At 46.6% G+C, this 27,674-nt stretch overlaps 1 protein-coding gene and 1 long non-coding RNA gene across 6 annotated transcripts in view; one reads left to right on the forward strand and one right to left on the reverse strand.

Moving 5' to 3' along the window:
• Positions 1 to 15,309, reverse strand: part of LOC119397741 (dual 3',5'-cyclic-AMP and -GMP phosphodiesterase 11) — a 532,132-nt gene extending 516,823 nt beyond the window's left edge. For 2 of the 5 annotated variants that reach the window (XR_007416391.1, XR_007416392.1), the window contains exon 1: positions 14,897 to 15,306. Coding sequence is in view for 2 of the 5 variants with exons in the window: in XM_049416417.1 (XP_049272374.1) it covers positions 14,897 to 14,906 (10 nt within the window). In the remaining 3 variants the exon portion in view is untranslated. Of the gene's footprint in view, positions 1 to 14,896 lie in introns of all 5 variants that reach the window. The other 3 variants (XR_007416393.1, XM_049416417.1, XM_049416418.1) reach the window with 3 other exon arrangements.
• LOC125758755 (uncharacterized) lies at positions 2,663 to 4,537 on the forward strand. The gene is made up of 3 exons (XR_007416395.1): positions 2,663 to 2,851; positions 3,945 to 4,128; positions 4,422 to 4,537. It is a non-coding gene; the product is annotated as an uncharacterized LOC125758755 (long non-coding RNA).
• Positions 15,310 to 27,674: the final 12,365 nt, after the last annotated feature.

Consider the following 27,674-nt stretch of genomic DNA (forward strand, 5'->3'; position numbering starts at 1 on the left):
CCAACATTTTTTTTTGCATCCTTTCTTTCGCAACGACTGCTTCTCTCTCTATTCAAATGTATCTCGAAAAGTTTGGTCGCTGCGTGCAACTTAAATAAGAAAATATGGATCGAGTTTCAGCGTAGTTGCCGATGCACGGGAGTGAAGGGTAGCAAATGAAACGCGTGTTCTGTTAACCATGTCTGCCTATCCTGCCTTCCTCCTCTCCTTCATTTCGGGTCAGCGCGGGAACCCGGTGAAGCCGGTACAGCCATGCCTGACGATGCGACTTGGGACGGTATTCTCAGCAGGTCACTTTCGGAGATAGTTTCGTTTTCACGAGATATCGTGAGACTGGCGCCGGAAGGGGTCGGCCGTCAACGGGCCACAGCGACCTGGCACGGTGCCAACCGTCTAAGACAGCGGGACATAAATGTTATCGCTCGCAGGTGCCAACGCATCTGGCGTTAATCTCGCGAAACCTCGCGAAAGTGATCGACCGAGAATACCACCCCTGTGCGACCAAATCGACCACCACGATGACTGAGCTGGGGAGCTATTCTTGATGTGTCCACCTTGTGGACATGTCCATTTTGGCGGAGCGCATTCAGTTACTTGAAAAAGCGGTGAGTCGTGACATCGTGGCGCTCTTGAACACGTCGACGCACCGAACCCGCCAGCCCATTCCCAGCGTAAAAAGAAAGTGGACGAAATGTACAGTAACAGGGCAAACAAACTCGGCAAGTCTGAAATTGCATATGAACGTGAGATGTTTGAGAACGATGCAGGGAATGCGTGCCGACCTTCCAGGTGTGTTAGGCCAACGCCTCCTCTAGAAAGATGCCTGCCGCGTGAGCCAAAAACCTCCTGCCTCACCCTTTCCCTCCTTCACTGTTTCTAATGAGGGCAGTAGCTGGCGATCCTTGCGGTGGCCGCTTGCAACACACATTTGCACATGCGCACATTACCCCCCTCGACGTCACACCACGTCAGCCCCATTGAAAAGAATAGGGGAGAACGTGGCGCCATCTCTCGACAAGAGACCACAACTCACGGCAGGACGGCTACAATGGGATAGCCAGCGACTCCGCAGGCATCTTTCTAGAGGAGGCGTTGGTTAGGCGGGCGGCCGCATTAAGCCTAATTCGAGGCCTAACGTGATCAGAGTTCATGCACGGCCTCCGAGATGTGCGCCCAAAAAGCGCATCCCGTCCCTCTCATTTGTGTCGAGAGTTGTGAAAGCTTCGTGACGTCAAAATGACGTTGCGGAAGAAGAATCTGAAACAGCGGGGGCGCGCTGCTCGTCGAGCTCCAGGCAATGAGCGGCAGCCGAAACGGACAGTCCACTAGGTGGACACATTGAGAATAGCTCCCCTAGCTTGCCAGGCGTACACGCGCTGTATGTTTTCAAGGGATGTATTCTGTGGCGACCACTTTCGGAACTGTGCGCTAATTAGCTGGTGAGCAAATACCGGGAAATTGATGGCGCCACCTAGGATTTCCGTCGTCATTTTTTACGTCACAGTGATCTACAGTGCTCTTGACATGCCTAGAATAAACGAACACACCTTTTCACCGACGCTTGGTGGTGAAGTCTGGCATTTCAGTGACATAGGCTGTTCCAATGGTGGACAGCATTGCAGAAAGTCTACGTTGACAGCTTAGAAAACAGCATCGAAGTTCGAGTAATCCGAGTAATGGAACGTGTAAGCATGATGTCCGTGTAACGTGACACCGCCTCGCGTCGACATGAGAAAGCTACATGTAAAACAAACAGGACTGTTATTTCTTTAGCTTCCTTCGTGTTCTAAGATACAAAAAAAAAAGTTCACCGACGATCACGATACTGCCAAATGCGAATACTGAGCGCAGCTTCGTGTTGGGGCAATGCCAACTGTGGTCGAAGTTTTGGCTATCCGCAGTTATAGCAACTTATCATTCGTTACATATTGCCACAGAAACTGCCAGCACTCGAGTGCTACGCACACAACTCTGTGCATTGCAGGCGTCGCGAAAGAAGCGAAATGCCGACAGCCGCGTTACGACAAGCGAAGCCAGCCGCAACAGGGGCGTAGCCAAGGGGGGGGTTGGGGGGGTTCAAACCCCCCCCGAAATTTTTCAGTTTTGCTTGCGTATATAGGCATGCACACATACAAACGCACGCACAAACATACATAAAGTATGGTTGAACCCCCCCCGAAAAAAATTTCTGGCTACGCCCCTGAGCCGCAATGCACGTGCCAGCCCTGCATGTGCACAAGCTCCGACCGAGGGGCCAGGGCGCGTGACGGAGGAAGAAGGCGAGGTTAGAGGCCAGTGGCTCGTGATATCGACAGACTCGTGTTCGCTCTCTTTCGTCCTCGTTCGCTCTATCGGTTACGCCGACGCCAGCCATCTACACTCTAAGAAAAAAAAGTGTCAAAAGAGGGTCATGGAACCGTGACTCTCTTCGGGCGTCCACGTGACCCCTTTTGGAAGGTACAGGCAGAGAAAAAGAGCAATTCGGAAGGAGTCACTGGACGCTCCTGAAGCGCGTTTCGATTGGCTTCCGTCATGAAAGAGCCGCCGTTATACGCCATACATATCGCGCGCTTGCCCTTTGGCGCCGTTGTGGCGCCTTGCTCGCCGACGGAGACGGGGTTGGCGCCGGGGTGGCGCGCCGCTCGCCTGTCTAAGTCGTCTCAGTCTCCTCGTCTATTGGAATGCGTTGCGTGGTTGCGTTGGTTGCGCGGGTTGAGTGTCTTGAAGTTTCATCAGTTTCATGTTGATGCGCGTCTTCGGTGGTGTTGACGCCGGCTCCGTGCACGAAGTGACGCTTGGAGGGAGGAATATTCATGGAGCTGCGGATATGGACAACGGGCGCCAGTTAACGGTGAGTTTACTGCTTTCGTAGGTACTAATACAGCTTTAGCTGGGCGTCTGCAGCAGCTCTGCGGAAGTTATCTGCCAGCCATTTCCACAGCAGTCTGTGTCCGCGGGGCTGTTGCGGATACCCAACTAAAGGTGTCAGTTAACGAGTTGCCACCGTTATGTGCGTTGCTGTACAAGCTCCCATAAAGTGGGCGATGCAAACAATTATCAAGGGTCATTTCTTGCTGATCGCACGTTGTGTCTGCACTACTGAACGTGCAAGATGTCGTTTTGAGATGCACTTTAGTCTACTTCATAATAACATTTCCATCGACGTTGAGTGTGCTGCGTGCTTCCGCGCGTGGGAACGAGAAAAAAAAATGCCTGTGTACAGAACGCTCAGACGCACTATATATAATGGTTTTTGTTGGCTTAAAGACGTTAGTTTGAGGTGCAGATATAGTACGGTGGCTTCCAGAACGTATGCGGTAGTCATTTAAGTTGGACAAGCCTCGCCGGTAAGGCGAAAATGCTAGACTTTCGGCGGCGCCCGTTGTTGCGGCCATGTTGCGGCCGCCGCCGTGGACTTTTTTCCTTCGTTTCTGTTTGCTGCTTTCATTGTTTGCCAACATCTGCGACGACGCTATAACAGAATAAAGTGAGTGTACGTGATTGCGGGAGTTATGTGTGCTAATTCTAGCATATGACGTCTGGTCTCGACGTAGACGGCATCTGCACGCGCTGGGTGTCGTTCGGGCCCTCGTACTCGCATGTGTTTATCTGAGTATCGGTTACGTTTGTAAAACATGCGGTCAGTAACCGCTCACGGCGTGCCCGACTGCCGGAGGATGTGCTTGGGTGTCGGGGTAAGCCGGCGCAAAACCGTGTTTATTCTGAAACCAAATTTTGAAGCGATTTCTCAGAAAAGAAGTGCTTTCATTCGTGCATAGCCAGTGCCTATTGCGAGACGAGGTTCTCGCTGCCTTTTACGTGAAAATTTGTTTTCGTTGCGAAATTTGAACTAAACACTCGTGGCAGATGTGTGTACAATAACGGTGTGTTGAACAAAGGGTGGTTTTAAATACAAATAATGTGTGTGTTTTGGTTATTCCCAGAATCCCGGATCATTTCTCCCGCCTCTTCACTCCAGTTGACAGCCACACTCGGGGAAACGAAGGTGCCGCTTTGGTCTGGCGCCTCACCGCTCGTGATGGGAAAATCAACAGCGGCGTTCGCCCTGTCAACGAGGCAGTCGGTCCTACATTTCCTTTGGTTGGACAAGACGACGTAGGGAAAGAGGTGAGTGGCACCCACGCAAAGGAGCCTAAACCAATTTCGTTTGTTGTTTAAAAGAGGCTCACATCATCTTGTGCTGCAAGTTTGTCGCCAAGTGACGTGTTACAAAAGGTACTATTTGCAAGTTGTGTTTTACACGATAACGGCAAAAAACTTGGTTCCTGACCATACGTGTTTGCATTTGTTGCTTTGTTGTGAGCCTTCATTGTGTCTATATGAACCACTTATTTTGTAGCTTTTGCAAACCTTTACTGCAATTTCATTTTCTCATCATAATATCACGTTCTGCTTTTCAGATACCGTTTTTCATGGTGCTCACGCTGAACAGGAGCGACAACCTAGCAAGCCACAAGTCTGATGCCTGCAGCCGTCACCACTTTTTGATTTATTCCTAATCATAAGGAATAAAGATTGAAACATGATGCCCATTTCTGCAGTTTATTTTGCACTATGTGACACTATGCACATCAGTCACACATTTTAGTTGGCTATACTCATAGAAGCATGTAAATAAAGAATACCTAAACTTCTTAATTGGAAATCAAAGACCATCTTTTCGCGCTTTCTATATAACTTTGCTGGAAAATATGTGTTGTTATGACAATTTTTATTAAAATAATGCTAAAACTGAACTATTCTTTTTTTGCAGTCGCTGGGCAGAACGGCAAGTATTATTCGACATGCTTAAAATGAATAATCCACTATTTTCAACAGTAGTCGCGCAAAAGTAGAGCAAGGGTCTCAAATGAGTAGCTTAAAATACTTGTGGAGTCGCTTGACGCTTCGGCGTGGGTCACTTGACCCCGGTAGGAGTGTTACCGGCAAGAGTCGTCTGACTCCCTATAAGTGGTAACGTGATCCTTCGGATGAGAGTCTTTCCACTCTTCCTAGAGGGTCAGGGGACTCTCCTAGGACCCTGACCCACCAAGAGAGTCACCGTGACTATTTAAAGAGAGTCCTATACGTGGCAAGTCAGAACTCTCCGAAAAGAGTCACGCATACTCTTTTTTTTTTCTTAGAGTGTACTGCGACGCCGCTCAACACAACGACGCCGCTCAAGCTGCGCTCTAAATAAATGCGGCAGCTGCGCACTAGTGGTGCGAAGACTGAGGAAACAGGGGCGCTGGTGGCCTTCCCCTCTTCTTATCTCTCCTCCACACGCTCACATCCCTTTCCCACCCCTTGCTATACGATACCACACAAGAGTATGCTAGGCTTCCCCCTCTCCCCTCCTCCTTTCCACCCTCCTCATCCTCACTTCCCTTTCCCACCCCCCTTGCTAAGCTATACTATACATGGCTATGCTATCCTTTCTTTTTGTCTTCCTCTTTCTATCTCCTTTTTTCTCTCTAAGAAGCAGTCAGAAGCGTGGCGACAACTGCAAACACGCACGTACTCAAATCCAGTTATCTTTCGTCTCTGTTACGCAGATCCTCATTCGACGGACAAATGTAAGGCGTGCGATGCCAGGGAAACCCTGGGCCGCATGCTGCAGGAGTGCTCGAGGTTAGACAAAAAAGTACGTAGAAACCACGAGGAGGCAGTGTCCAACCGAAGGGTGTGCTAAGAAGACCAAATGTGGGCCGTCCAGCGAGCCGACGAACCCGCCCGAGCCAGAATGCTCGCGACCGATGCCGGGGCTGGGGCCAACCCCGCATCAACTTCGCTGGACTTGAAGTAAGGTCGTTTCATTCCCCAATCCGCTTCCAGTATACATGGTAGCAAACTGGAGCCATCCCCATGGATATGCATGTCTCTCCTTCCTCTTTCTTCTGCTTTCTTCCTTGGCGAAAAGAGCAGTAGTTCAGACAGCATGCCATACACGCCGGCACTGAATCACCCGACTACAGCATGGTAGAGAGAGAGAGAAAGCTCTTTAATGAAAAACAGAGAATTCTGCCGGCGTATATAAAGGCGCCTACATGCTACTCTGTATAGGGGAGGGGAGTGAGGACAGAAAGGCCCTAGGAGGAGGAGGAGGGTAGGAAAGGAGAAGGGGGAAAAAAAGAAGAAAATATTACGACCGTGGTATTTGCATGTCACAACGTAGTGGTTGTGATGTAAGTTACATTACAGTTTATCAATTCGGTTAATGTCCTCGGGGAATCTGAACAAAAATTTTAAAATCTGACGTTGCTGAGAAGGTGAAGGAGCTACATGTGCCGCCTTGGTTTGACCACTGACCCACACTGTGATAACTGTGGTGCTCTAGAATCAATAGAACCTATTTTATTTGATTGCCAGGCATACAGCGAAGAAAGAACTTGTCTCCAAAGTAGAATATGCTCAACTTCCCAAGCACCGCTAGATCTCGGGAAAAATACTTGGACCTACACCATGGTATATTGACATGGGATATACTGAACCTCTTACATTATCAGAGAAAATCTGATTCCGATACGCGCTTCTCATTGTTTCGATAAAGAAAGAAAGAAAGAAAGAAAGAAAGAAAGAAAGAAAGAAAGAAAGAAAGAAAGAAAGAAAGAAAGAAAGAAAGAAAGAAAGAAAGAAAGAAAGAAAGAAAGAAAGGAAAAAGAAAGAAGGAAACTTAGAGGATCGGCCTTCAAGGAAGGACATCCGACGATACGGCAGATGCGACCGTGTTCTGGTCGAAGCTCTCTCTGCAAGCTGATGGATTCGCACATATCCATGTGTTACGCGGGCACGCCTTTCCAGGAGAACTTTCACGCGGCGTTTGACGCGGCTGCCCGGAGGAAAATGCTACCATACACGGCTACGCCGTCAGGCGGTGCATAGCACATACCGACGCGTACGGGAAGGCAATTACGGCATGCAGAGGCTGGCGCCGACAGGCTATAGCTGCAGCGATATGCGGCAATCTGTGGCACGGTAGAAGCGCGGTCGCATACAGCGAAACGCAGAAAGGGTATGTTCTTGAAAGGGAAGAATTGTCATCCAGCCCTTCTCGTGGAACGAGGCTGCATAGGGAAGTCCAAACGTTCTTCACAAAAAGAAAGCTTCTCAGCTGACGTAAAATTTTTCCTGGTTCAGGACACGAACCCGGGATTAACGCCTTTCCGGCGCGGTCGCTCTACCAAGTGAACTAACCAGGAGGCTAGCGAATGGCAGCGCGATGGCGAATTATTTGACAACAAACGTACACTGATATGGTAAATTAGGTCACATCTGCCTTGCCCAATGTAGATATTTTTTGGCGTTAGTCATAAATCAATTACTGAAGAGTTGGATCATTGTGGACAGGCAGTCCGAGATCGATAGTTGAGAGTTGGCTGTCTGAGAGTTGGTTAACGTGTAAACTATAGGGGTTAAATATGTTCTTAGAACGGATCGCAAATAGCTGAAATCTTTGTGATTCTAACCAGCTATAGCTTTACATTAAAGAATACCACCACTTTTTTTCTTTTTTGTTTTTATTTCGCTGAATGAGAAAAAGGCGTATGAATGTCCCTGTGACTCTACGTAATGATCTAAAAGAAGCGTCCCTGCTTGAGTGTCTGATTCTTCCTGCGTCCCCTGACAGAACAAAAAAAAAAGGGGGGGGGGGGGGCAATGAAGCGACTGCACGATTGCGTCACTGGTGTAGGCTATAGAATGAGACAGCTTGCTTAACGGTAAAGTAGGTGAAACGCTCCGGTATTTTATATAGAGGACGACAGCACCACACGTATAGTGTACATGGCATGCTTATGTTTGTTACATCTCCTCACTTAGTGCCGCTGGATCGCAATATGCAGCCCTTACAAAAACGGACACTGACTGTTTTTAAACGTATTTGCAACGTTCTATTAACTTTATCGACGGGCTATGGACTTTTACTTTCTATTAACATACCGATAAAGAAAAGTTGCTTTACTTTAAAGACAATTTCTCTAAAGAAAGTTAAAAAAATGTTTGTTAAAGAGATATCAGTGGCGTAGCCAGGTGGTGTTCTGGGTGTTTCACCCCCCCCCCCCCCCCCCTTGGTATACGGCCCTGGTGATAGTCATAGTGTGACAACTCTACTAGCAGTAGGATTAAAATCTCCGCAAAACAATATACAAAGCACTCTCTTGCGTCAAGTCCTTCGCATTTTAGTGAAACTGTAGCGTATACAGTGTAGTGCTCGCCCGCGGCGCGTGCCTACAGACGTCAAAAGGCTCGTACGTGGCATACTGCGTCTCTATACGGCACTCGAAAACAAGATAAAAGAAGTCAATAAAATGCTTCGGATGTCTCAGCGCAGTGTCTTTCCCTCCCGTTGTGCCTTACGCCGGGGTGACCGACAAACAGGCAGCCGCCGAAAAAGAAACCACCCGTGCGGAAGCACTAAACTGGCTGTTTGAATCGATTGACGGCGCGCTCGCAGGCTTTCGAGATGCCCACTGGGAGCTGGAATCGCGAATTTCTACACGACAGTCGGTGTATAAGAGTAAACGACAGTCACTTTTAGCGGCACGCGTCTCAGCGAATCCGGCGCTGTCACCGACTGGTGCAGTGCGTTGTAAGCCCCTCGAGGACGGGGGAAAAAAAAAACAAGAAAAAAAAGGGGGGGGGGGGGGGGGGACGGCGATCCTGCGCGTCTCGATCCTGTTGTATATATACGTCTCGCGGCGTGCTTTTGCTGCACTCGTTGACGCGGACGCCCAGATCGATCGCCGTTTGCTGTCACATTCTCTTATCCGCACATATCTTTATACAAGCAACGTCTGGCCTTTCATCGTATCTATACACGACGGAAGGAGTGATGTGCCACCGAAAGAGGGCGGTTCTCAATGGTTGCTGTCAACACACGAAAGGCTGACTGGAGTTGTTGCTACTGCAGGTCGTGTACGCAAACTCGTGCGCTCTATGCAGCTACATTTTCGATCAGCTTACAGCGCAAGAAAGACGAGGACACAGACCAAGAATGCGACGACACGAGCGCTGACTCCCAACTTGTCCAGATTTCCCTTCTTGTTCTATAGAGCTACGTTAACGGGGACGAACGAATACAAGCCACAACAATGTGCAGTGAAGCTCTCGCTCAGTTTGTCTTCCTTATAGCATACGCATCACCGAACGCCGATTTCGCCCTGATCCGATACTGCACGTACGCTATACATCGGAGGCCGAGTCTACAACAAAAGCTTTTTGTTCATGAGTGTGGTTTCCCGTTCATCCGCTGCCTTCACTAACATTACGACGACAGGCTGACGCACGCTCTTAGGAACAGCTTACCCTTTCTTTCTCTCTCTCTTTCACTAGCTTTCAGCGCGCGCGCGCGTGCGTGTGTAAATATGAACCCATGTTTCGACATTCGAGCGCATTTCTCTCTATTTCTCTCTCTCTCTCAGGCGCGTTAATGCAACCGGGCGTACAAATAATAGATGCACCAACGTTAAACGAGGCTACTACTGGCGTAATGGCGGATTTTTGAGCGTGGCCTTGAAAGGTAGTAGCATTACGCACGCGTATAAGGTCAGGTAAAGAGAAAAAAATACGGACACACTCATGGCGAGTCATAGTTTTTAAGAATTTGACAGACAACTGGTTCAATTTATTTTAAAGTCCCGGAGTTCTGAGAAAGAAAACCTGAATTAAGAAAAATAAAGTATAAAACGTGGTGAGCGGGCAAGGGAAGAAGGTTGTGCGAAAAAGGCACTAGCCGTGTACCCACACGGCGAAAAATGTCATCACGCAGCATGTATTCGATATCACCAAAATTTGGATCGGTCGTTTCCAAACGCCCACTACAGCGTAACGAAACGCACAATTGACCCTAAATATGAAGGATTTGGAGAATTAATCCTAGTTTAGTAACTTGTTAGGCGGAATATTAAAAAAAATACTCTTAATGGCGCCACATGATGACAAACCATATGTCACTTGTCTCATTTAGCTGCGCTTAACCACTTTTTAAAAAAATCCTTGGTTCAAGTTGCGTGAAACACCCCGCATACACCATGAATGTTGCTGACAGAAACTTCCAGGCAATCTTAGTAATGGAGCTATTGCCGAATGCAGCTTATTAGAGGAAAAGAGCATTTCCGAACGACAAGCTTTGTGCATTAGGATGAAATGAGGGGCCGCATTCACAAGGACTTTAATCCTCAAGTAATGTTTGCCATATAGGCCGGCCGCCTTCGCCAAAGACGTGCCCCTCAGAAGGCTCGGCTGATGTTTTACGAAAAATAACAAGCGTAAAACCTTTTAAAATGCGAAGCACTTCTTAGCGAACGAAAGGCACTTTGACCGTTTATTTATTTATTTATTTATTTATTTATTTATTTATTTATTTATTTCTATCTATCTATCTATCTATCTATCTATCTATCTATCTATCTATCTATCTATCTATCTATCTATCTATCTATCTATCTATCTATCTATCTATCTATCTATCTATCTATCTATCTATCTATCTATCTATCTATCTATCTATCTATCTATCTATCTATCTATCTATCTATCTATCTATCTATCTATCTATCTATCTATCTATCTATCTATCTATCTATCTATCTATCTATCTACGTCTTGGCGCTCTCGTGGTCGGCGTCTCCTTAGCTTGGTACGTACCAGGATTGGCATAGAAGGACGTGAATGTATGTCGAACACGATTCGCAGGAATAACGTGAGTACCCTGTCGCATATGTCATGAAATCCTTTCCATCACTAACGTGCGGCGCATATCCGCATAGCGCGGCCTATGGTGTACGGGTGTATGCGCCACAGGTGATTCAGTCTATAGGTAAGTAATAAACTTTATTATGGGTCCAGAGATAAATTACTGGCCTATATCAACCCATACTTCTGAAATCTTGGCGCGACAGTGTGAAGGAGTCCGTGTGACAGAAAATGCAGAGCGTGTCGGCTGCGTTATCGTTTGGTGAAATATACCCATGCATGCATGCAAAGGATAAAAATCACTGCTCCAGGCGGAATCGAACCCAGGCATTATGCATGGCAGTAATGTATTCTACCACAGAGATACCTTAGTGCTTTAGCGTCTATCATAATCATATCGTGGTTTTCTGACGTTAAATCCTAGATATTGTTACCTTAGTGCTTCAAACTGTTTCGGGAAAAGATCCTATACAAGCGTCATGTTAGGACAACGCCAATTGGGGTGGCAGTGGCACACGCTTATCCGCTTTTATTTCAAAGTAACAAACATTACGTACCTGTGGTTCCTCAAGATATACAGTCATGCGTTGCGCGAATACGCCTACGACCGCTACGTATGATACGCACACCATGGCGCCGTAACGTGCGTGCACTTCGTGGCAGTGAAACTGACGTCTCTGCTCTAAAGTGAGAGCCATGAGCTACCCTTTATACGCCAGTGTACTCGGCGTGCTTAGTAAGCACACGATATGCGCACCACTACTCAATTTACACGAAATGCGCGTTGGATCTGGTGTGTGTGTGTGTGTGTGTGTGTGTGTGTGTGTGTGTGTGTGTGTGTGTGTGTGTGTGTGTGTGTGTGTGTGTGTGTGTGTGTGTGTGTGTGTGTGTGTGTGTGTGTGTGTGTGTGTGTGTGTGTGTGTGTGTGTGTGTGTGTGTGTGTGAATACGGGCGGGCCCCAGAATATGCAATGACACCGGTAAAACTTTCACCAGGTAAAGTAGCGTACTCGTAGCAATATTGAAATCCCGGCCGCGGCAGCCTCATTTTCGATGGAGGCGAGAATGCTAGAGGCCCGTATGTGGCCCGTAAGTGCACGTTAAAAAACACTACATGGTCGAAATTTCCGGAGCCCTCCACTACGGCGTCCCTCACAATCATATAGTGGTTTTGGAACATTTAACCCCAACAATTATTATTGTTATTATTACCAATATTGCAAAGAGTAATGTGTTTTGTATGAGAAATTGTGCCTTAGTGGTATGGCTGGACGCGGCACATTTCTGTACAATAATTTTGGTTAGTCTTTTTGTTTTTTCGCTCATCTAAGCGAACGAAAAAAGAAAAAAAGCTAAGTGACTTTTGCGACGCGAGGGACTGACTATGCACATACTTAGCTACGTCAACCTACCGCGGTTCCATTTAATCAGGCTTCCCTTTTGCGAGTTGCAGTCACAGCCAGCGTATTCCGATCAGGACGGAATGTGAGGACGGAATGTGAGACGGAATGTGAGAACGCTCATGTGGTTTCACGTCAAAGAACAGAAACTTAGCCAAATATTACTTAGGTGTCTTACACCATATGGCACATCTCATAACATCTGTGTTGCTTTGCGACATTAAACACGCGACACTATATGCGCATACGTGACCAAAGAGAAGCAGTTATGCATATGTCACACACACGCACACACACGCACACGCACACGCGCGCACACACACACACACACACACACACACACACACACACACACACACACACACACACACACACACACACACACACACACACATTCGTACATCTGACCTGGGAAGCAGGTCAGATGTACGATGTGTGTAGCAGATCACGATGTAAAAGCGGCACCATGTGAAAGCAAGCGAAGGTCGCGCGTGTTCTTGAATCAACGGCGTTTCATTTCTTCAGGTATTTGTCGATATGCGTTTGATGATCGACATGTAGGGGAGTAAGATCGAACTTTGAAGCGTCGATTTGACTTTCAAGTTTAGCGCGAAGCGCAGGAAGCGACTGTTGCTGCAGCGCGATATACGAAATTTGCACAACCACCGATCAGCCCCTCTGCAAAGGACTGGATCGATATTACCGAAAAGCTCTTAGGCTGGAATTGTTGAGAAAAACAACTACCAGCTTATCCTGATGCTAAACACGTTATTAGTCAAGGCGGCAAGCCGATGGCAAAGAACGCTTACGAACAGGAACCTTCGAGAATCCGGCCCATGGTTCCGAATTGTTAATTGGCAAATGTTGATATTGTTGCCAAATATTGTCAGTTACTGGAGTGCTTAACTAATGGCTTACATTTATATCGAACAAAATGAAACAAGCAGAGCCGGCCTTGGGGACATGCCCACATCGAGGAAGAAGAGTACTTCGGTCCCCCTCCCCAACTTCCATGGAGCAAGCACCTCATTTCTGCTGGAAGGTATAACCTATTAAATGCAGAAATATAGACGTTAAAAAAAAAATGAGAGAAACAGAGAGTGGCGCGCGTGCATGCACGTTCTCAAACCGCAGCCGCTTATTGCGTGGTCTCGCGTCGGGAAAGTCTAAAAAGAGACGCCAACAACCTAAAAGTAGCCATAGAAAAGATGCGCATGTCAACTTCGTTTATGGCCACTCGTATAGCTGATAATTCTTGCGCATTTGCCAGATCCCGTTCTTGAATACGTGACTTACGATGAGTTTTCAATATTGACTAAGCGATACCAAGCTTAGAGAAAGCGTTTCGCGCGCAATAGCATAGATTCTGGCAGATGGTGCGCGGCAGGGGTGTTTTCGAGCTAAGGGAAAATATCCGCGCTTTTTATTAATTTTTTATTCATTGACTGAGTGTGGGTTGTTGATTCGTTTGATCGCAAATACGTGGATTAGTGCAACAAGATGACGCTACGCTTTGGTAAAATGCGAAATGCACACGCACGTGTACACACACACACACACACACACACACACACACACACACACACACACACACACACACACACACACACACACACACACACACACACACACACACACACACACACACACACACACACGCGCGCGCGCGGGATGGAAAAAATCAAGATATACGGCAGCATCAAGGGAAAACTGAGGAAAGCCATGTATGTGTTGAGCTCCTTATGGATAGCCTTTCGTCTCTTACGAGGCTGATCACGCGATATTTGTCCCTGGTTTAAAAGTCGAGTCGCGTGCGACTCGAAGTCACCGGTCCAGCGTTTTATTGCTTTTCCTCGTCCCGGTTCCCGCGGTCTGTAGCGAGAACGCAGTTTGCGTGCACGTACGCTTGCGCATTGTATCGCCTCATTCCTTACGCGCTGGTTAGCTGTGACACCGGCGCTTGGAAGCGCGATCAATTACAAACAGCGGTGTCGACAGTGTCGATGCGATGATTCAGCGGCGAAAGACGGCAGCACCGCACCGCGCAAGGAGCCCCGGCATTCCGCGCGTTGAGAAACCGAAACCAGACGGGCGACTGAAGCAGACGAAATGTTTACGCCCGCCGCAAGCCATTGCAAACACGAGCGATTCCTCCTCTTGGCGTTGCGTGTGCGTGCGTGTAGTTTTTTTTTTCCTCCAAACGCACGGACGCACACACATACACACATAGACTACGCAATCTTAGGAGACAGCTTAAAGGAAGCGGCATTTTCCACAGAAGAGGCAATAAAAGGCACAGAGCCCCGTCTCTAACACCGTGCGCAGCAGCTGTCAACCACTCTTAAGTGCAGCAACAGCTGTGTGAGAGTAGACGACGCACAGCTACAACAGCGAACAAAACTAGCGCGGATAACATCTAGGCTCGCGGTGCAAACGCGAGAAAGAAAAGAAAACACAGAAAGAAACACTGCACAAAGCACGTCGCGCCAAGAACATCCCTTTCGCCTCGTGCCCTCTCGCCGCACAGTGCGGCGGTATTTTCCAAACGCGCGTCGTAACGCAAACGACCTCGCACGAGCGGTTTACTAGCGAAGACGTCAAGCCAAGATACCAAGACGTCGTCACGGCGAAGGAAATGTGGTCGAGCCGGCGGCTGTCGTCGTTACTGAGCTTCGTTATCGCCGGCGGGTCGGTCGACCCGCACAGAGACGGCTGCAGCGGTAGATACCGGAGAGGGTGTGTCGAATCGCTACCGCGTGCAACTGAGCGCGTGCATGCTGCGGCGGGACGTTGAAGGAAACTCACCTGGCAGCATGGCGTGCGATGGCAGAGTTGCTTTCGCTCGTTCAGTCGCGGACTGCCGGCGGAAGTAGAGACGAAGAAGCGCCGATTATCCCTGCACCTCGAGAGTTGTCGCTGGAGGTGTGCCAGACGTCCGAGGAACGCCAAGTGGCCCGATCAGCGAGCTGTTGTGCCGGCGTAACGGGAGCCGACGGAAACTCAAGTTCTCAACGCATGCACACGGAACAAGAATGTTCACGGCGTGGGCTGAGCGTATTCGGCCCTAGCCGAAGCGAGCACTGTCATCCGAGTTCGACCTGGTCGAGAGGAGCGCGGTACACGCCGGCAAGTGGGTCGGGTCGCCTACGAGTTGCCGAAGCGAACTTGCCGGGCTCGCACGGCAGAAGAGCTAAAAGCTAAACGCGGCGCCGAGGGCGCCCGCGTTCAGACTCGGCGGGGTCGGCAACGCGCGCTTATGCGGCGCCATCTCCCGTCGATCGCGGCAGCCACAACGCCGTCGTCTGCTGGGGCCCGCTTTCGCACGACAGCGTGCTGAGTGTCTTTCGGTGGAACGAGCGTTGTTCTCGTTCTGATTTTTTTTTTTTTCCTTTGTCCGCGTGGTGCCAAGGTGGGCTTCAGCTGCCTATGCAACGTTGACGCGTGTTGGGCAACGTTGTTCGTTCTACTTCTTCTTCTTTTTCCTTTTTTTTTTTTTCCTCGTTTCACAGCGAGCAAAACGCAGTCCCATCGGTTCTGGAGCTTAGCAGCGGAGAGCGAAGGAAGCAGTGAACGTCCTCGTTCCGAGAATCCTCCTCGCTGAAAGCATAGGGCGCCGATGGGGAGTCGCTTTCACAAAACTCGTTGGCTCTCTTCAGCTGAAGTGTGGAAGGTTCGGGTCAATCGTAATGATGAGGCAGCCAGTTGTAATGTTCGCGAGCTTCCCAGAAAATGTCAGCGTCGGAAAGAAAATGAGAGTAAGGTGAGCAGTTTGTTTGCGAGAGCGCAATCAGACAAGATGCGAGAACGGCATTTGCGAAACGCAAGTAAAGATGGGGATAAGGTGGTCTTGTCATTATCATTTCATTTATGATTGATCTAGGAGTAAACTGGCCGTAAGCCGAGCGGCGTAAATGTTCCCTTAAAGTATGTTATGACTCTCTTTATTTACCACGTGGACATTCCAACATTCCTGGCAGTCGGTAATTTACGGCACATTGCAATATCCAAAGCTTGGCATTTATGTGCATCACGTCGCGACGGAGATCTCCTCATAAGATATCTCTCGGAATGTGCTGGAAACATTAGCATAGAGGTCGTGCTTGCGGTCCGTCCTCTAGCTGGTACGCAGCTGTCACGTCCAGAAAAAAAAAATTAACCCAGAGTGAAGCGTTCTTAAATGCCAGTTTGATATGAAAGCGTCAAATTGAATCACGCGTGTCCGAAAGTATTGCGTGAGCAGTGCCTCACTTAAATAATGTAACGTGTGCTTCGTAATAACAACATATTTTTCTTCCATGGTGACCACACCCATCGAAATATTTTATTTATTTATTTATTTATTTATTTATTATTTATTTATTTATTTATTTATTTATTTATTTATTTATTTATTACAGAAAGCCTGCGTGTCAGGCCTTAAGCAGGAGTGGGCACACAGTGTTCGCTGTAAAACATTTGCGACACACAGCATCTCAAAAACGCAGTACACAAATTAAAACTAAACGCTGAGAAAAACGCTGCTTTTAGAAGCAGTGTTTCTTTCTAGAAGCAGTTGCTTCTAGAAGCTTAAAGGGGTACTGACACAAAATTTTGCGGCCGAGATAGCCTGCTGGATCGATTCCCGTGTACGTGCGTCTACCATCTGCAAAATATCGACAGCGAATAAAGCTTGGAAGGTATTTTATATGAATTTTGAAGTTCGCGAGCGCGATCCAGCATTATAGGCCGCACCTAGTGCATTGACACCCTCGGAGGTGACCCGAGGTGACCCCCCTACTTCCCCTACGTAACCGTTGCAGCCGGTACAAGTTATGATGACGTCGTAGCCGCCATTTCTGTTTTGACGCCCTTCCCGACGAATCGCTCCGACGAAGCGGGTCAAACCTGAAGTGATTCGCCACGTCGAAAATTCCTTCCGTCACCGCCGCAAGAAAATCGTCGCCATCAGACGACGATGAGCCCGACGACGACAGACCGCGCGGAAATACGTCACTCTTCTGTGTGCTCACGTGACCGAGCGTTTCACTCGCTAGGTGGTGATAGTTGCACCCGGCGGCTTGTCGTTTTTGGAGCTCTTTCAAACCGAAACTGAGGCTGTGTCGGGAATGAGGAGCTTGTAATTAATTATCTGTCGCGCGCTGCAGCAAACGATGTGCCGTGTTATGACTAACAGGCCCCCAGCAACACATTGCAGCAAAAAAACGCGGTGAGAAAATTTTTGTGTCAGGACTCCTTTAACGATCAAATGTATCGCTATACAATCAAAACAATCATACAGAAACACTAGCAAAACAAAGACAGAGTCATCAGAGAAACATCAGTGAACACAGAAAAAACCGCTGCATTATTTGCAACCAGATGCATCGTTATAGAATAAAAAAATATACAGGGTGTTTTTTTTTTAGACAATGCAGTTTTTTAATCAAAATTCTATCACAGTCAGGCTCCTGTCATTTTCGCACATGAACTCTATGACGAGGCGGAAATAATTTCCCGCAGCGAAAATGACCTTCAAGCGACTATTTCTCCTTAAACACGTTAATTAATTTTTAATTAATGACTTCAGGGCAGGTGATTATACAAAGTTGTAGTGCGTGTCAATTTATGGCATACCTATTTTTTTAGAGATCGCAAAAGTTGCTCGTAGTTCGAGATATTCATCATCGAATTTCCAGGGCGAAATCTAAACTGATCGAACCCGGCGTGCACAAATTGCGGCGGAACACCGGAATGACACGTGACAGGGAAGTGATGCAATTTGAATGAAGGCGCGCCAAAGCAGAATCTGGCCAGAAAAACCGGTAAGCATTCTGAAATACACTAGTAGACAGCTTAACGTTTGCGTGCGATGGGTGGTGCCCATCTTTTTTCTTCCTTAAACTATAAAGAGTTGCGAGCCCCGCCACGGTGGTCTAGTGGTTATGGCGCTCGACTGCTGACCCGAAGGTCGCGGGATCGAATCCCGGCCGCGGCGGCTGCATTTTCGATGGAGGCGAAAATGTTTGAGGCCCGTGTACTTAGGATTTAGGTGCACGTTAAAGAATCCCAGGTGGTCGAAATTTCCGGAGCCCTCCACTACGGCGTCTCTCATAATCATATCGTGGTTTTGGGACGTTAAACCCCAGATATTATTATTATTATAAAGAGTTGCGAAAAACTATTTCTCCTGTCTGCAGGAAGAAGCGCCGCAGTGGCCACCCCTGAGTTTTATGCTTCCCAGACAAAGAAAAGGTTGCTATTGCGGTTGTCTTGTGCGCATTTCGAAAGAAACAGATAAGCACCAAACACTACGCGCAAAAGTGAGGCGATGCGTGGGCACAACTGAGATGACTTGTAGCTTTTCGCGAAAACATACGGCCGCAGCGCGCCGTCATTCAAATTTCGTCACTCCCATGTGACGGGTAGTTCCGGTCTGACGTAGCAGAACAGTCGCGCTTCGTGCGCGCCGGGCGCGATTAGTTTCGATTTCGCCCATGAAATTCGATGCCGAATATCTCGAACTACGCGCAACTTTTGTGATTTCTAAAAAACATAGGTATGCCACAAATTGGCACGCACTGCAAACACCTGCCCTCAATTGGTCAATAATTAAAAAGTTAACTAGCGAGTTTTGTTAATTAGTGACAACAGTGTCATTTTAGCTGCGGCAAAGTATTTCCGCCTCGACGTGGAGTTCGTGTGCGAAAACGGCAGGAGCCTTACTGTCATAGAATTTTTATAAAAAATCTGTATTGTCTAAAAAAAACACCCTGTATAGAAGAAGTTACAAGTTTGCAACAGCTCACTGAGTGAATATAAAAATGAATCATTTGTACACTACACAATATCGATTGCTAGACGATTCTCATCATGTGCTGTCTGGAAAAAAAAGGGAATTTTGGAATGTATCTGCGTGATTAATAAAATTTTCAACCCACTTAAAATGACATGAGCGCCTTGCAAGTTCATATGCTGGTTTAATGTATACAATGCCTTCCAATTTTATCGTGAAGAACTTTGACATTTCAGCCTTTTCGTACTTCTCCTTTTTTTCTGTAATTTTTCGAGTTCCGCTGTTCCTAAGAGTAGTGAAGATGGCGTCTGCCAGCTGTAAAAGCTACAGACAAAACGCACAGATTTTCCTTGAACCCATTCCAGTTTTTTTACTGTTAGACACAGTATAGGGATCCCACGCCACCGCTGGGTATTCTGAAGATGGTCTAATAAATGCCTTATATGCATAGGCCGGCAAACTAACTCAGACTCAGAGCGAGTCGTGAGTGTGAGTGAGTCCGGGTGAGTAATATTTTCGTGAGTTTGAGTCCGAGTGAGTTCGGTCGAGAAAAAGGTTTAGTGAGTATGAGTCCAAGTGAGTCCGGTTGAAGAAAATTTTTGACGAGTCAGTGAGCTCAACATTTTTTGACTAGTCGTGCCTCTCAATAGAAATGTCCTTACTGGATTACAACTATTAATAACTCGTATTTGAAGATACGAGATCAAAAGACGCCACTTAGAGTTTCGATTATGTGGGATATTGGTGTTGCAGAGCATTGACACCATGGTCGAACAAACTAATTATACACTCATAAGTCTACTCACTCCGACTCAGATCTAGGCGTGAGTCTGAGTCTGATTGAGGAAAAGTTTAGTGAGTCTGAGTATACGTGTGAGTCCGGTTGAAAAAAAAAATGTTGTTGAATCTGAGTCCGAGTGAGCCTTACGCGCAAAATGTATCTCTTGAGTGAGTCTCAGTGAGCTCCACACTTTTTGCCTGCCTATTTGCTTATATCATATGCGATGTGTTCAATGCCGGTGTGGCATTTTCAAGCCTCCTTCCCAAGCAGCCAATCTCTTTTTCGTCGCTCTTTTTTCACTGTAATCGGCATTGTCATTACATTAAAACGCGAGTATTATTCCTAAATATTCGTGTCTAGAGACCTCTGACAAAGCATGGCCATTGATGTGGTAGGTCAAAAGATTTTTTTTATTTATTTATCGCGTGCGACTCTCGCTCAATACATTTTTTTTTTATCAGCGAAGCTGTTAAAGCTCGGGGTGAAACGAATGACTGCGAAAAACTATCGTCATCATGATCGGCTGTGTGCCGTAGAAATTGGGCAAATCCCACTACTCACCGCTGGTTCACTAAAAATGAAAATTGGCGTACTCACGATCGGAAGGCGAGCGTCGTAACCACACCGCTATCCATGCACGCTAGTATAGTATAGTATAGTATAGTATAGTATAGTATAGTATAGTATAGTATAGTATAGTACAGTATAGTGGTATAGCAAGTGGGCGGGAAAGGGAAGTGAGGGTGAGGGAAACGAAAAGATAAGAGAGTAAAGCATAGTAAGAAAGAGAGAAAGACAGAGAATCAATGAAAGAGAGAGAGAGAAAGAAAATAACCAGCGTTACCCAGAAGACTTGAAGCTTGACCAGCTTCGCCCTGACAAGATTTGCGCGACTTAGTGCAAACTTCCCGCATTTTTAATTATTTTCATCCGCACTTCTATACACCATGTTTGCGGTGTGGCTATTGCAACGTTTGAAGTTTCTTGACCTCTCCTACTGCGCATATCTTGGTATAAATACACAATCGTACGCAAAAAAGGCTTTTTTTTTTCATTTTAGCAGGTAAATAACTGAGTACGCTATCATTAGACAGATTTAGTTGGGCGTCCGCAACAACGTACGGACGCAGCCTGCCAGCTATTTCCTATGGCAGGCTGCGTCCGTATGTTGTTGCGGACGCCCAACTAAATCTGTCTATTGATAAATAACAGGAAAAACAAGGGCCCTAAAATAGGACCTTGTGGAACAGCTGATTGCAGGCGGACAAAGTTTGAGCTTACACCATCGATTGTTGCACACCGGCGTCTCATGGAAAGGTACGCTGCTATCCACGCAAAATGATGCATCGTTTTTTAGTATTGGCTCGAGCTGAAGCAGTAACTTTTGGTGACTCGCATGATCGAAGGCCTTGTCGAAGTCTAGTAACATATGTACTTGGGTATCCATATCAGACACCGCTGCAAGGTTATGGATTTTCTCAGCGAGCTGTATTACCGTTGTGTATCCTTTCCGAATGCCGTGTTAGTGGGGGTGTATTTATATTATTACTTTCACCAAAAATGGTCCGATGTTTAAATATTATATGTTCAAGAATAGTCGCATTAGAACAACGCACGGAAATAGGCCTGAACGAGGTCACAAGCGAGTGATAGTCGGTTTTAGGCGCTATAGATGTGTGACCTTAGCATGCTTTCAATCATTCGGAAGTTCAGCGCGGGGAAAAGAAGATTTGAAAATCAAGCACAGGGGGAGGGCATTTGGCCCACCACTCAGCATACCTTACAATGACGGCGTTCGGTGCAGCATCAATGGCCCGGCGATTTCTTTGGATGGATATTAACAAAAGTTACAGTATACAGGCATTTTTCGGAGATAGAAATATCATCGATGGCTGGTATTTCGTCGTAACTGGCGAAATCGGGGGCAAGATAATAACGCACATGTAAACTGAGAGAAATGATCATTCAATGTTTCCGTTATTTCCCTCTCATCAGTTGAAACTTCGCTGTTTATGAATATGTTCGAAAGCCGACTTTTTTTTTGGGGGGGGGGGGGGGGGGATGTATTCTGCCAGAACTTACCTGGTGAGGTCAGAAGAAAATACTTCGAAACATCGTTTCTGTATCGCTGTTCATCGCTTTTAACATCGTTTTTCTTTCGCTTTTTTCAAACTGTCTTTCAGCATCAGACGCATATCTCAGTTATCTGGTCTGTGCCAGACAGTGACGGTCGGTTGTTTCCTCACCTTTTTCAGTTTACGTGCACGATTTCTTTCGTCATCCAGGAGTTCCATTGGGTTAATACTTTGCGCTTATGGGGAACAAGATGATTAATACATTTAGTCACCAGGTCCTTGAAGAAGCACCACAACTGATCGCCAGGGCACTGATTTTGTTGAAAAAGAAGAAAAATATTTGTCCAGAGTGCGTAGAATGTCCACGTCACTAGAACCTGAAAGCACAAGTACAATGCTCGTCTTTTTATCGGACTTCTTAGGAAAGCATAGCTGAATGGTAAGAGACACTATCTTATGATCTGAAATGCCATCGTAAATTTCCACATATAGACTTCGGCGGCACTGTATGCCTCTACTGGCAAGAAAAATGCCTAAAATAGTGCTGGAGTCGTTTTGAATACGAGCGGGAACCGTTGCTAATTGCGTCAGATTGTGGAATAGTGAAACATCAAGAAATGGTACGGGAGCACTTGAGAGGGCATCCGGAAACTTCAGCCAAATTCACCAACTAGGGAAAATTAAAATCAACATCTAATAATATGTTTACAAGCATTTATTTTACACATAGACAAGATACCATTATTCACTTCCTCGACAAACTCGTCAGAACAATTGGGCGGACGGTGAAAACACCCAATGATATTATTGACCTCATCTAGCGAAACCTCAGCGATAACGCATTCGATTCGCCTGATGTCGGGCGACAGCATCCCACAAAGCGATTCTTGAATCATAATGGCGACGCCGCCATTACGGGAATCTTTGTCGTTACGGTGTATTCTGTAGCCCGGTGGTGTTATTTCATCATCATTTTCTGTACAACCTAGTTTCTGACATTACATGCGCCCTGTGTGCCATTATTGCGATTTTTAGTTGGACACCCTTGTTGACAAAGCGTCGGGCGTTTACGTTCAGACAGGCTTTTTTGCATGTGATGTACTTGCAATCGCTGGTGAAATTCGGCTATTGGACATTCATTTTAAGATGCAATGAAATCGCGTTTGTTGGGCCTACCATCCAAGATAAAAAAAAACTATTCTTTCATTCATTTCGGGCCACTCGAAATTTGTAAAAAAAGGTGTCTCTTTTTCCTGCCTTATGTATTCCCTAAGGAAGTCCTGCGTTCATGGCATGCAAGGAAGCCTTTCATTTTAAATGGCATGGCTGAGGCAGGCTGCATTTCCTGACAGTGCCACTGCGTTAGTTTGTGAAAAGCCGCCTTAGCGATTAGAGACACAGTGTAATTATTTGTGGACAGTCGAAGGAGCCGCTGATAAAGGGAAGAAAGAGTTAGGCGTTGTTCCGTATGTGCAGATGATGGCCCATGGTCTAAGAAATGTAGGCACGAGATACGGTGTGAACGTGGGGCTGAACTGCGTAAGAATTTCGTAATTGCGAAACTGATCTTGCGTAAGTGCGTTTTCGCATTGGTCAGCCTGCTTTGCTAATGATATGCCCCGCATCGAGATTGGCTGAAGTATCCTCTTACTAAAATTTTTACCGTAAGATGCTTTTGTGAATACAGGTCGTGCTTCTTTTTTTTTTCCTCCTCAAGCAAAAGAGTACCGAATATTTCCTCGTTGGTTGATGGGCGCGCTCCGAGTTCGGATGTTAATAGAAGGCCTTGTCATGTGCAGTATCGTCCACATCTACGGTAAACAATTCATTAGTATTCAAGGCGCCATAGGAACTAATGTTTACAACATAATTAGAAAAGTATTATTGTGTTTATTGACACCACGATTAGGCGTCATACGACGAACATTTCAGTCGTAAATTAGAATAAACGCTCTGGTTTCACCTGCTTGAATGCTAATGAGGTATTCACCTCAGAGGTCGACCCTGTGCTTATATTCTAATCGTACATAGAAACTCGGTTTCTTTCTTTCTCTCTTCGTTTCTTTTTTTCTTTGTTTCTTTCTATCTTTCTCTCTTCCTTTCTTTCTTTCTTAGTTTCTTTCTTTCCATCTTCCTTCCTTCCTTTCTTAGTTTCTTTCTATCTCTCTTCATTCCTTTCTTTCTCTCTCTCTTCCTTTCTTTCTTAGTTTCTTTCTTTCTACCTTCCTTTCTTAGTCTCTTTCTTTCTTTCTCTCTTCCTCAGTTTCTATCTTCCTTCCTTTCTTTCTTAGTCTCTTTCTTCCTTTATTTCTTCCTTTCTTTTTAGTTTCATTCTTCCTTCCTTCCTTTCTTAGTTTCTTTCTCTCTTCCTTCCTTTCTTTCTTAGTCTCTTTCTATCTCTCTTCCTTTCTTCCTTCCTTTCTTTCTTAGCTTCTCTCCTTCCTTCCTTTCTTTCTTAGTCTCTTTCTTCCTCTCTTCCTTTCTTTCTTATGGTACATTCGACTGGTCGCCCACACGCTCTAACTCAGATTGCTACGAAACCTGGGAAGCTCGAGATCGGAAACGGAGAAAGGTTGTCCGAGCCGAATGTACAGCGTCTCGCTGGAGCAACCAGAAACCGAAAGCGGAAGTACGTAATTATAGACGTAAAAACCTTGCGAAACGGCTAACGTGCTGATAATAAGAAAAAACAAAGTATTGTACTTTTGTTTTCTTTTTTGTAGTTTATTTTGTGGTATTTATTTCATTTCATTGCTTACCTCCTTGTCGGTATATGTCCGGACTGCACTTCCACCATAATGACTTTAGGTATCCTTTTCGGGGGGGTCGAACAATTCATCAAACTTGTCTTCGCAAACGCTACGGATGTCGTCGGAGCCGCTGCTGCTGCTACCGTCGTCGTCGGCTTCCATGACAGAAAGAAGCACCGATGGCATGGCTAAAGCCTTCGCGTGCCGTTTCTTCGGCATGCTTCGTGTAGCGCACGTGCGTCCTTGAGGTTGCGAAGCAGCGTACTGCAGAACACGGACGGCGCTCGCACAGAACTTCTGCTACAAACGCCGCAGCGGATGACGCACTGACGGAAACCGTCAAACTCACGTGACCGGAGCTGTGCCAGATCTCGGTCGCGCTCCGACTTCAAAGTGAGAGCGCCTCAGAGCGCTCTGAGATGGAGCGTAGTGCTCTGAAAGAACCAGCCAAACGTATTCAGAGCACTCGATTTCGACCAGCCGAACGTGACGCGCGTCGCGAGAGCGCTCGAAAACGACCAGTCGAATGTACCATTAGTCTCTTTCTTTTAATCTTCCTTCCTTTCTTTCTTTCTTAGTCTCTTTCTTCCTCTCTTCTTTAGTCTCTTCCTTTCTTAGTTTCCTTCTGTCTTCCTTTCTTGGTCTCTTTCTTTCTCTCTTCCTTTCTTTCTTTCTTAGTTTCTTTCTATTTTCCTTTCTTCCTTTCTTTCTTAGTTTCTTTCTATCTTCCTTCCTTCCTTTCTTAGTTTCTTTTTATCTCCCTTTCTTGGTCTCTTTCTTTCTATCTTCCTTTCTTTCTTAGTTTCTTTCCATCTTCCTTCCTTTCTTTCTTAGTTGCTTTCTACAGGGGTGAGACGGCTGAAATCGATTTGAGAGCAGTTTTGGGAGCAGCAAAATTTCAATTTAGGAGCAGGAGAACCTTGTTTGGGAGCAGTTAGTGGCATTTATTATGTCGTTTTTTGGAGCTTGAAAAAAACAAATTTGTAGCAACTTGGAGGAAGAAACGCACATTTTAATCGGCTTAGAATACACATAACGTTCAAAGAGCCTTTGGAGAAAGCTTTTTTTAACAGATTATTGCCAGGTATGAACTACACTACCTTTTTACAAACTACGCAATTTATATAACCCGGGTAATAACAACATATGAAATAGATGAAAAAAGTTTTTAACTAGGTTCACTTTACATTTGAAAATAAAAAAAGAAAAAAAACATCACATTTTTCAAATAATAAAAAAAACTGATTGCACAAGAATTGTAGTCACATAGCAGTAGGTCTTTGAATGGCCAATGAACGATTCTTACTAGCACGCGATTGCGGCGATGCCTTCCCGTGTAACATCAGGAAAGAACAAAAGCGGTATGGCGGCCACCGGTGAACGCATGGGGGGAGGGGGGGTCACATATAAGTCAACTGCCGATTTTTCGGACGCCCGATTTTCCGGACATGCACGAAAATTCGGACACTATCGCGGCACCGTCACCAGCCCCATAGACGTCAATGTATAAGAACGTCCGAAATTTCGGACGCTGAAACTCTTCGGTGTCCGATTTTTCGCACTTTCTGTCCGATTTGTGGGTCCGAAAGGCATTAATTGGAGCCCTCACCTCTGCCGCGTCAATCATCTCTTAGGTTTGAACCAGCGCGTACGCAAGTCGATCTGTGTGCGACAGTAGCAGAGTCCGAAAGTCAGCTCTGCCGCAATGCCGAAGCGTTATGGGGTGAAGCAGACCAGAAATTCAAAGGGGCGGCTATCGCGGCGTTGTGCGGCGGTGTTACGGATAAGCAGCGGAAATGCACGGAGGCGTGATGGCGGCAGCTGGCAAACGCTCCGGTACGACTTAATCGCTGACAACCCTTACGATAAGCATCTTCAGTTAACTGCTCGGTAGTGCACGTGGCCTAGCGCAGTTGCATGCGTACTGCACGCATTTAATAGGCGAGAGCCCAAATGCGCCGCGCCGCCATTCCTGCTGCCTCTTTTTGCGAGACCGCTAAGTGCGCCGCATAGACGCGTTGCCTTCGCGGACGAAACCAGCTCGCCATTGCCGCGCCCGTGTGCGAGTGCGCATCACGAACCCGTTCATGATAAATGTGTGCGTACGATACAGCAACAGTAAAGTGACGGCGTCAGTTTAGTTGGCGATGTACTGCACACAACTAGAAACGATCGGCTTGATACGGCAGCAAATGCTGCGTATCAGCGGCGATTCGGCGATGTGTGTGTATGCGCACACGCATCGGGGAATGCCGGACGAGTCGTCCGCTCTTCCGCCACAGTCTTTGTGTTCCGCGTCATCGTTTAGAAACGCTTCATGCGAGATAGCCGTAATCTATTCCGCGCTTTGCTGTTATCAGCGGCGCTCATCACGAGATGTAAAAGTGGCGGTTGGCACGTAGTACGTAGTTAAGCGGGGTTCGCGGCAGGTACTGAATGTATTTGCGAGAGCCTGGGCGCGCACTAAAATGCCTAATAATTGTACTGGGAGGCATTAAAGCTATTTCGGACGTGGCTGTGCATGAATTTGTTTTTTCGGACTGCCCGATTTTTCGGACGATTTCGCGGTCCCTAGGGAGTCCGAAAAATCGGCAGTTGACTGTATTTACAACCACTCAGAGGCAATTACCACAGCACTATGGAAGCCTCCATTACAAAGGCGCGTAGAAGGACACGCTTGGGCGCGTTAACATGTTCTGCGAACGTATCCCTGGCGCTGCTTCTAAAGTTGCGTTTTCCCATGCTGAAACTGATGCAGGCTTGAAAATCTGCTTGCGGGGTCGTTTCGGCGCAGTTCGGCGCAATTTTTTCAATTTTTATGCTTTCGGAGCAGCTTGGCGCAGGAAAACGGAATCGTATCAAAAATGCGCAATATGCGCAGCTGTCTCACCCCTGTTTCTACCTTCCTTCCTTCCTTTCTTAGTTTCTTTCTTTTTATCTCCCTTTCTTGGTCTCTTTCTTTCTCTCGTCCTTTCTTTCTTAGTTTCTTTCTATCTTCCTTCCTTCCTTAGATTCTTTATATCCTCCTTTCTTCCTTAGTTTCTTTCTATCTTCCTTCCTTTCTTTCTTAGTTTCTTTCTAACTTCCTTCCTTCCTCCTTTCTTTCTTTCTCTCTTCCTTTCTTGGTCTCTTTCTTTCTCTCTTCCTTTCTTTCTTAGTTTCTTTTTATCTTCCTTCCTTCCTTAGATTCTTTATATCTTCCTTT

The sequence above is a fragment of the Rhipicephalus sanguineus genome, chromosome 1 (genome assembly GCF_013339695.2).
Source record: "Rhipicephalus sanguineus isolate Rsan-2018 chromosome 1, BIME_Rsan_1.4, whole genome shotgun sequence".
NCBI classification, from domain to species: domain Eukaryota; kingdom Metazoa; phylum Arthropoda; class Arachnida; order Ixodida; family Ixodidae; genus Rhipicephalus; species Rhipicephalus sanguineus.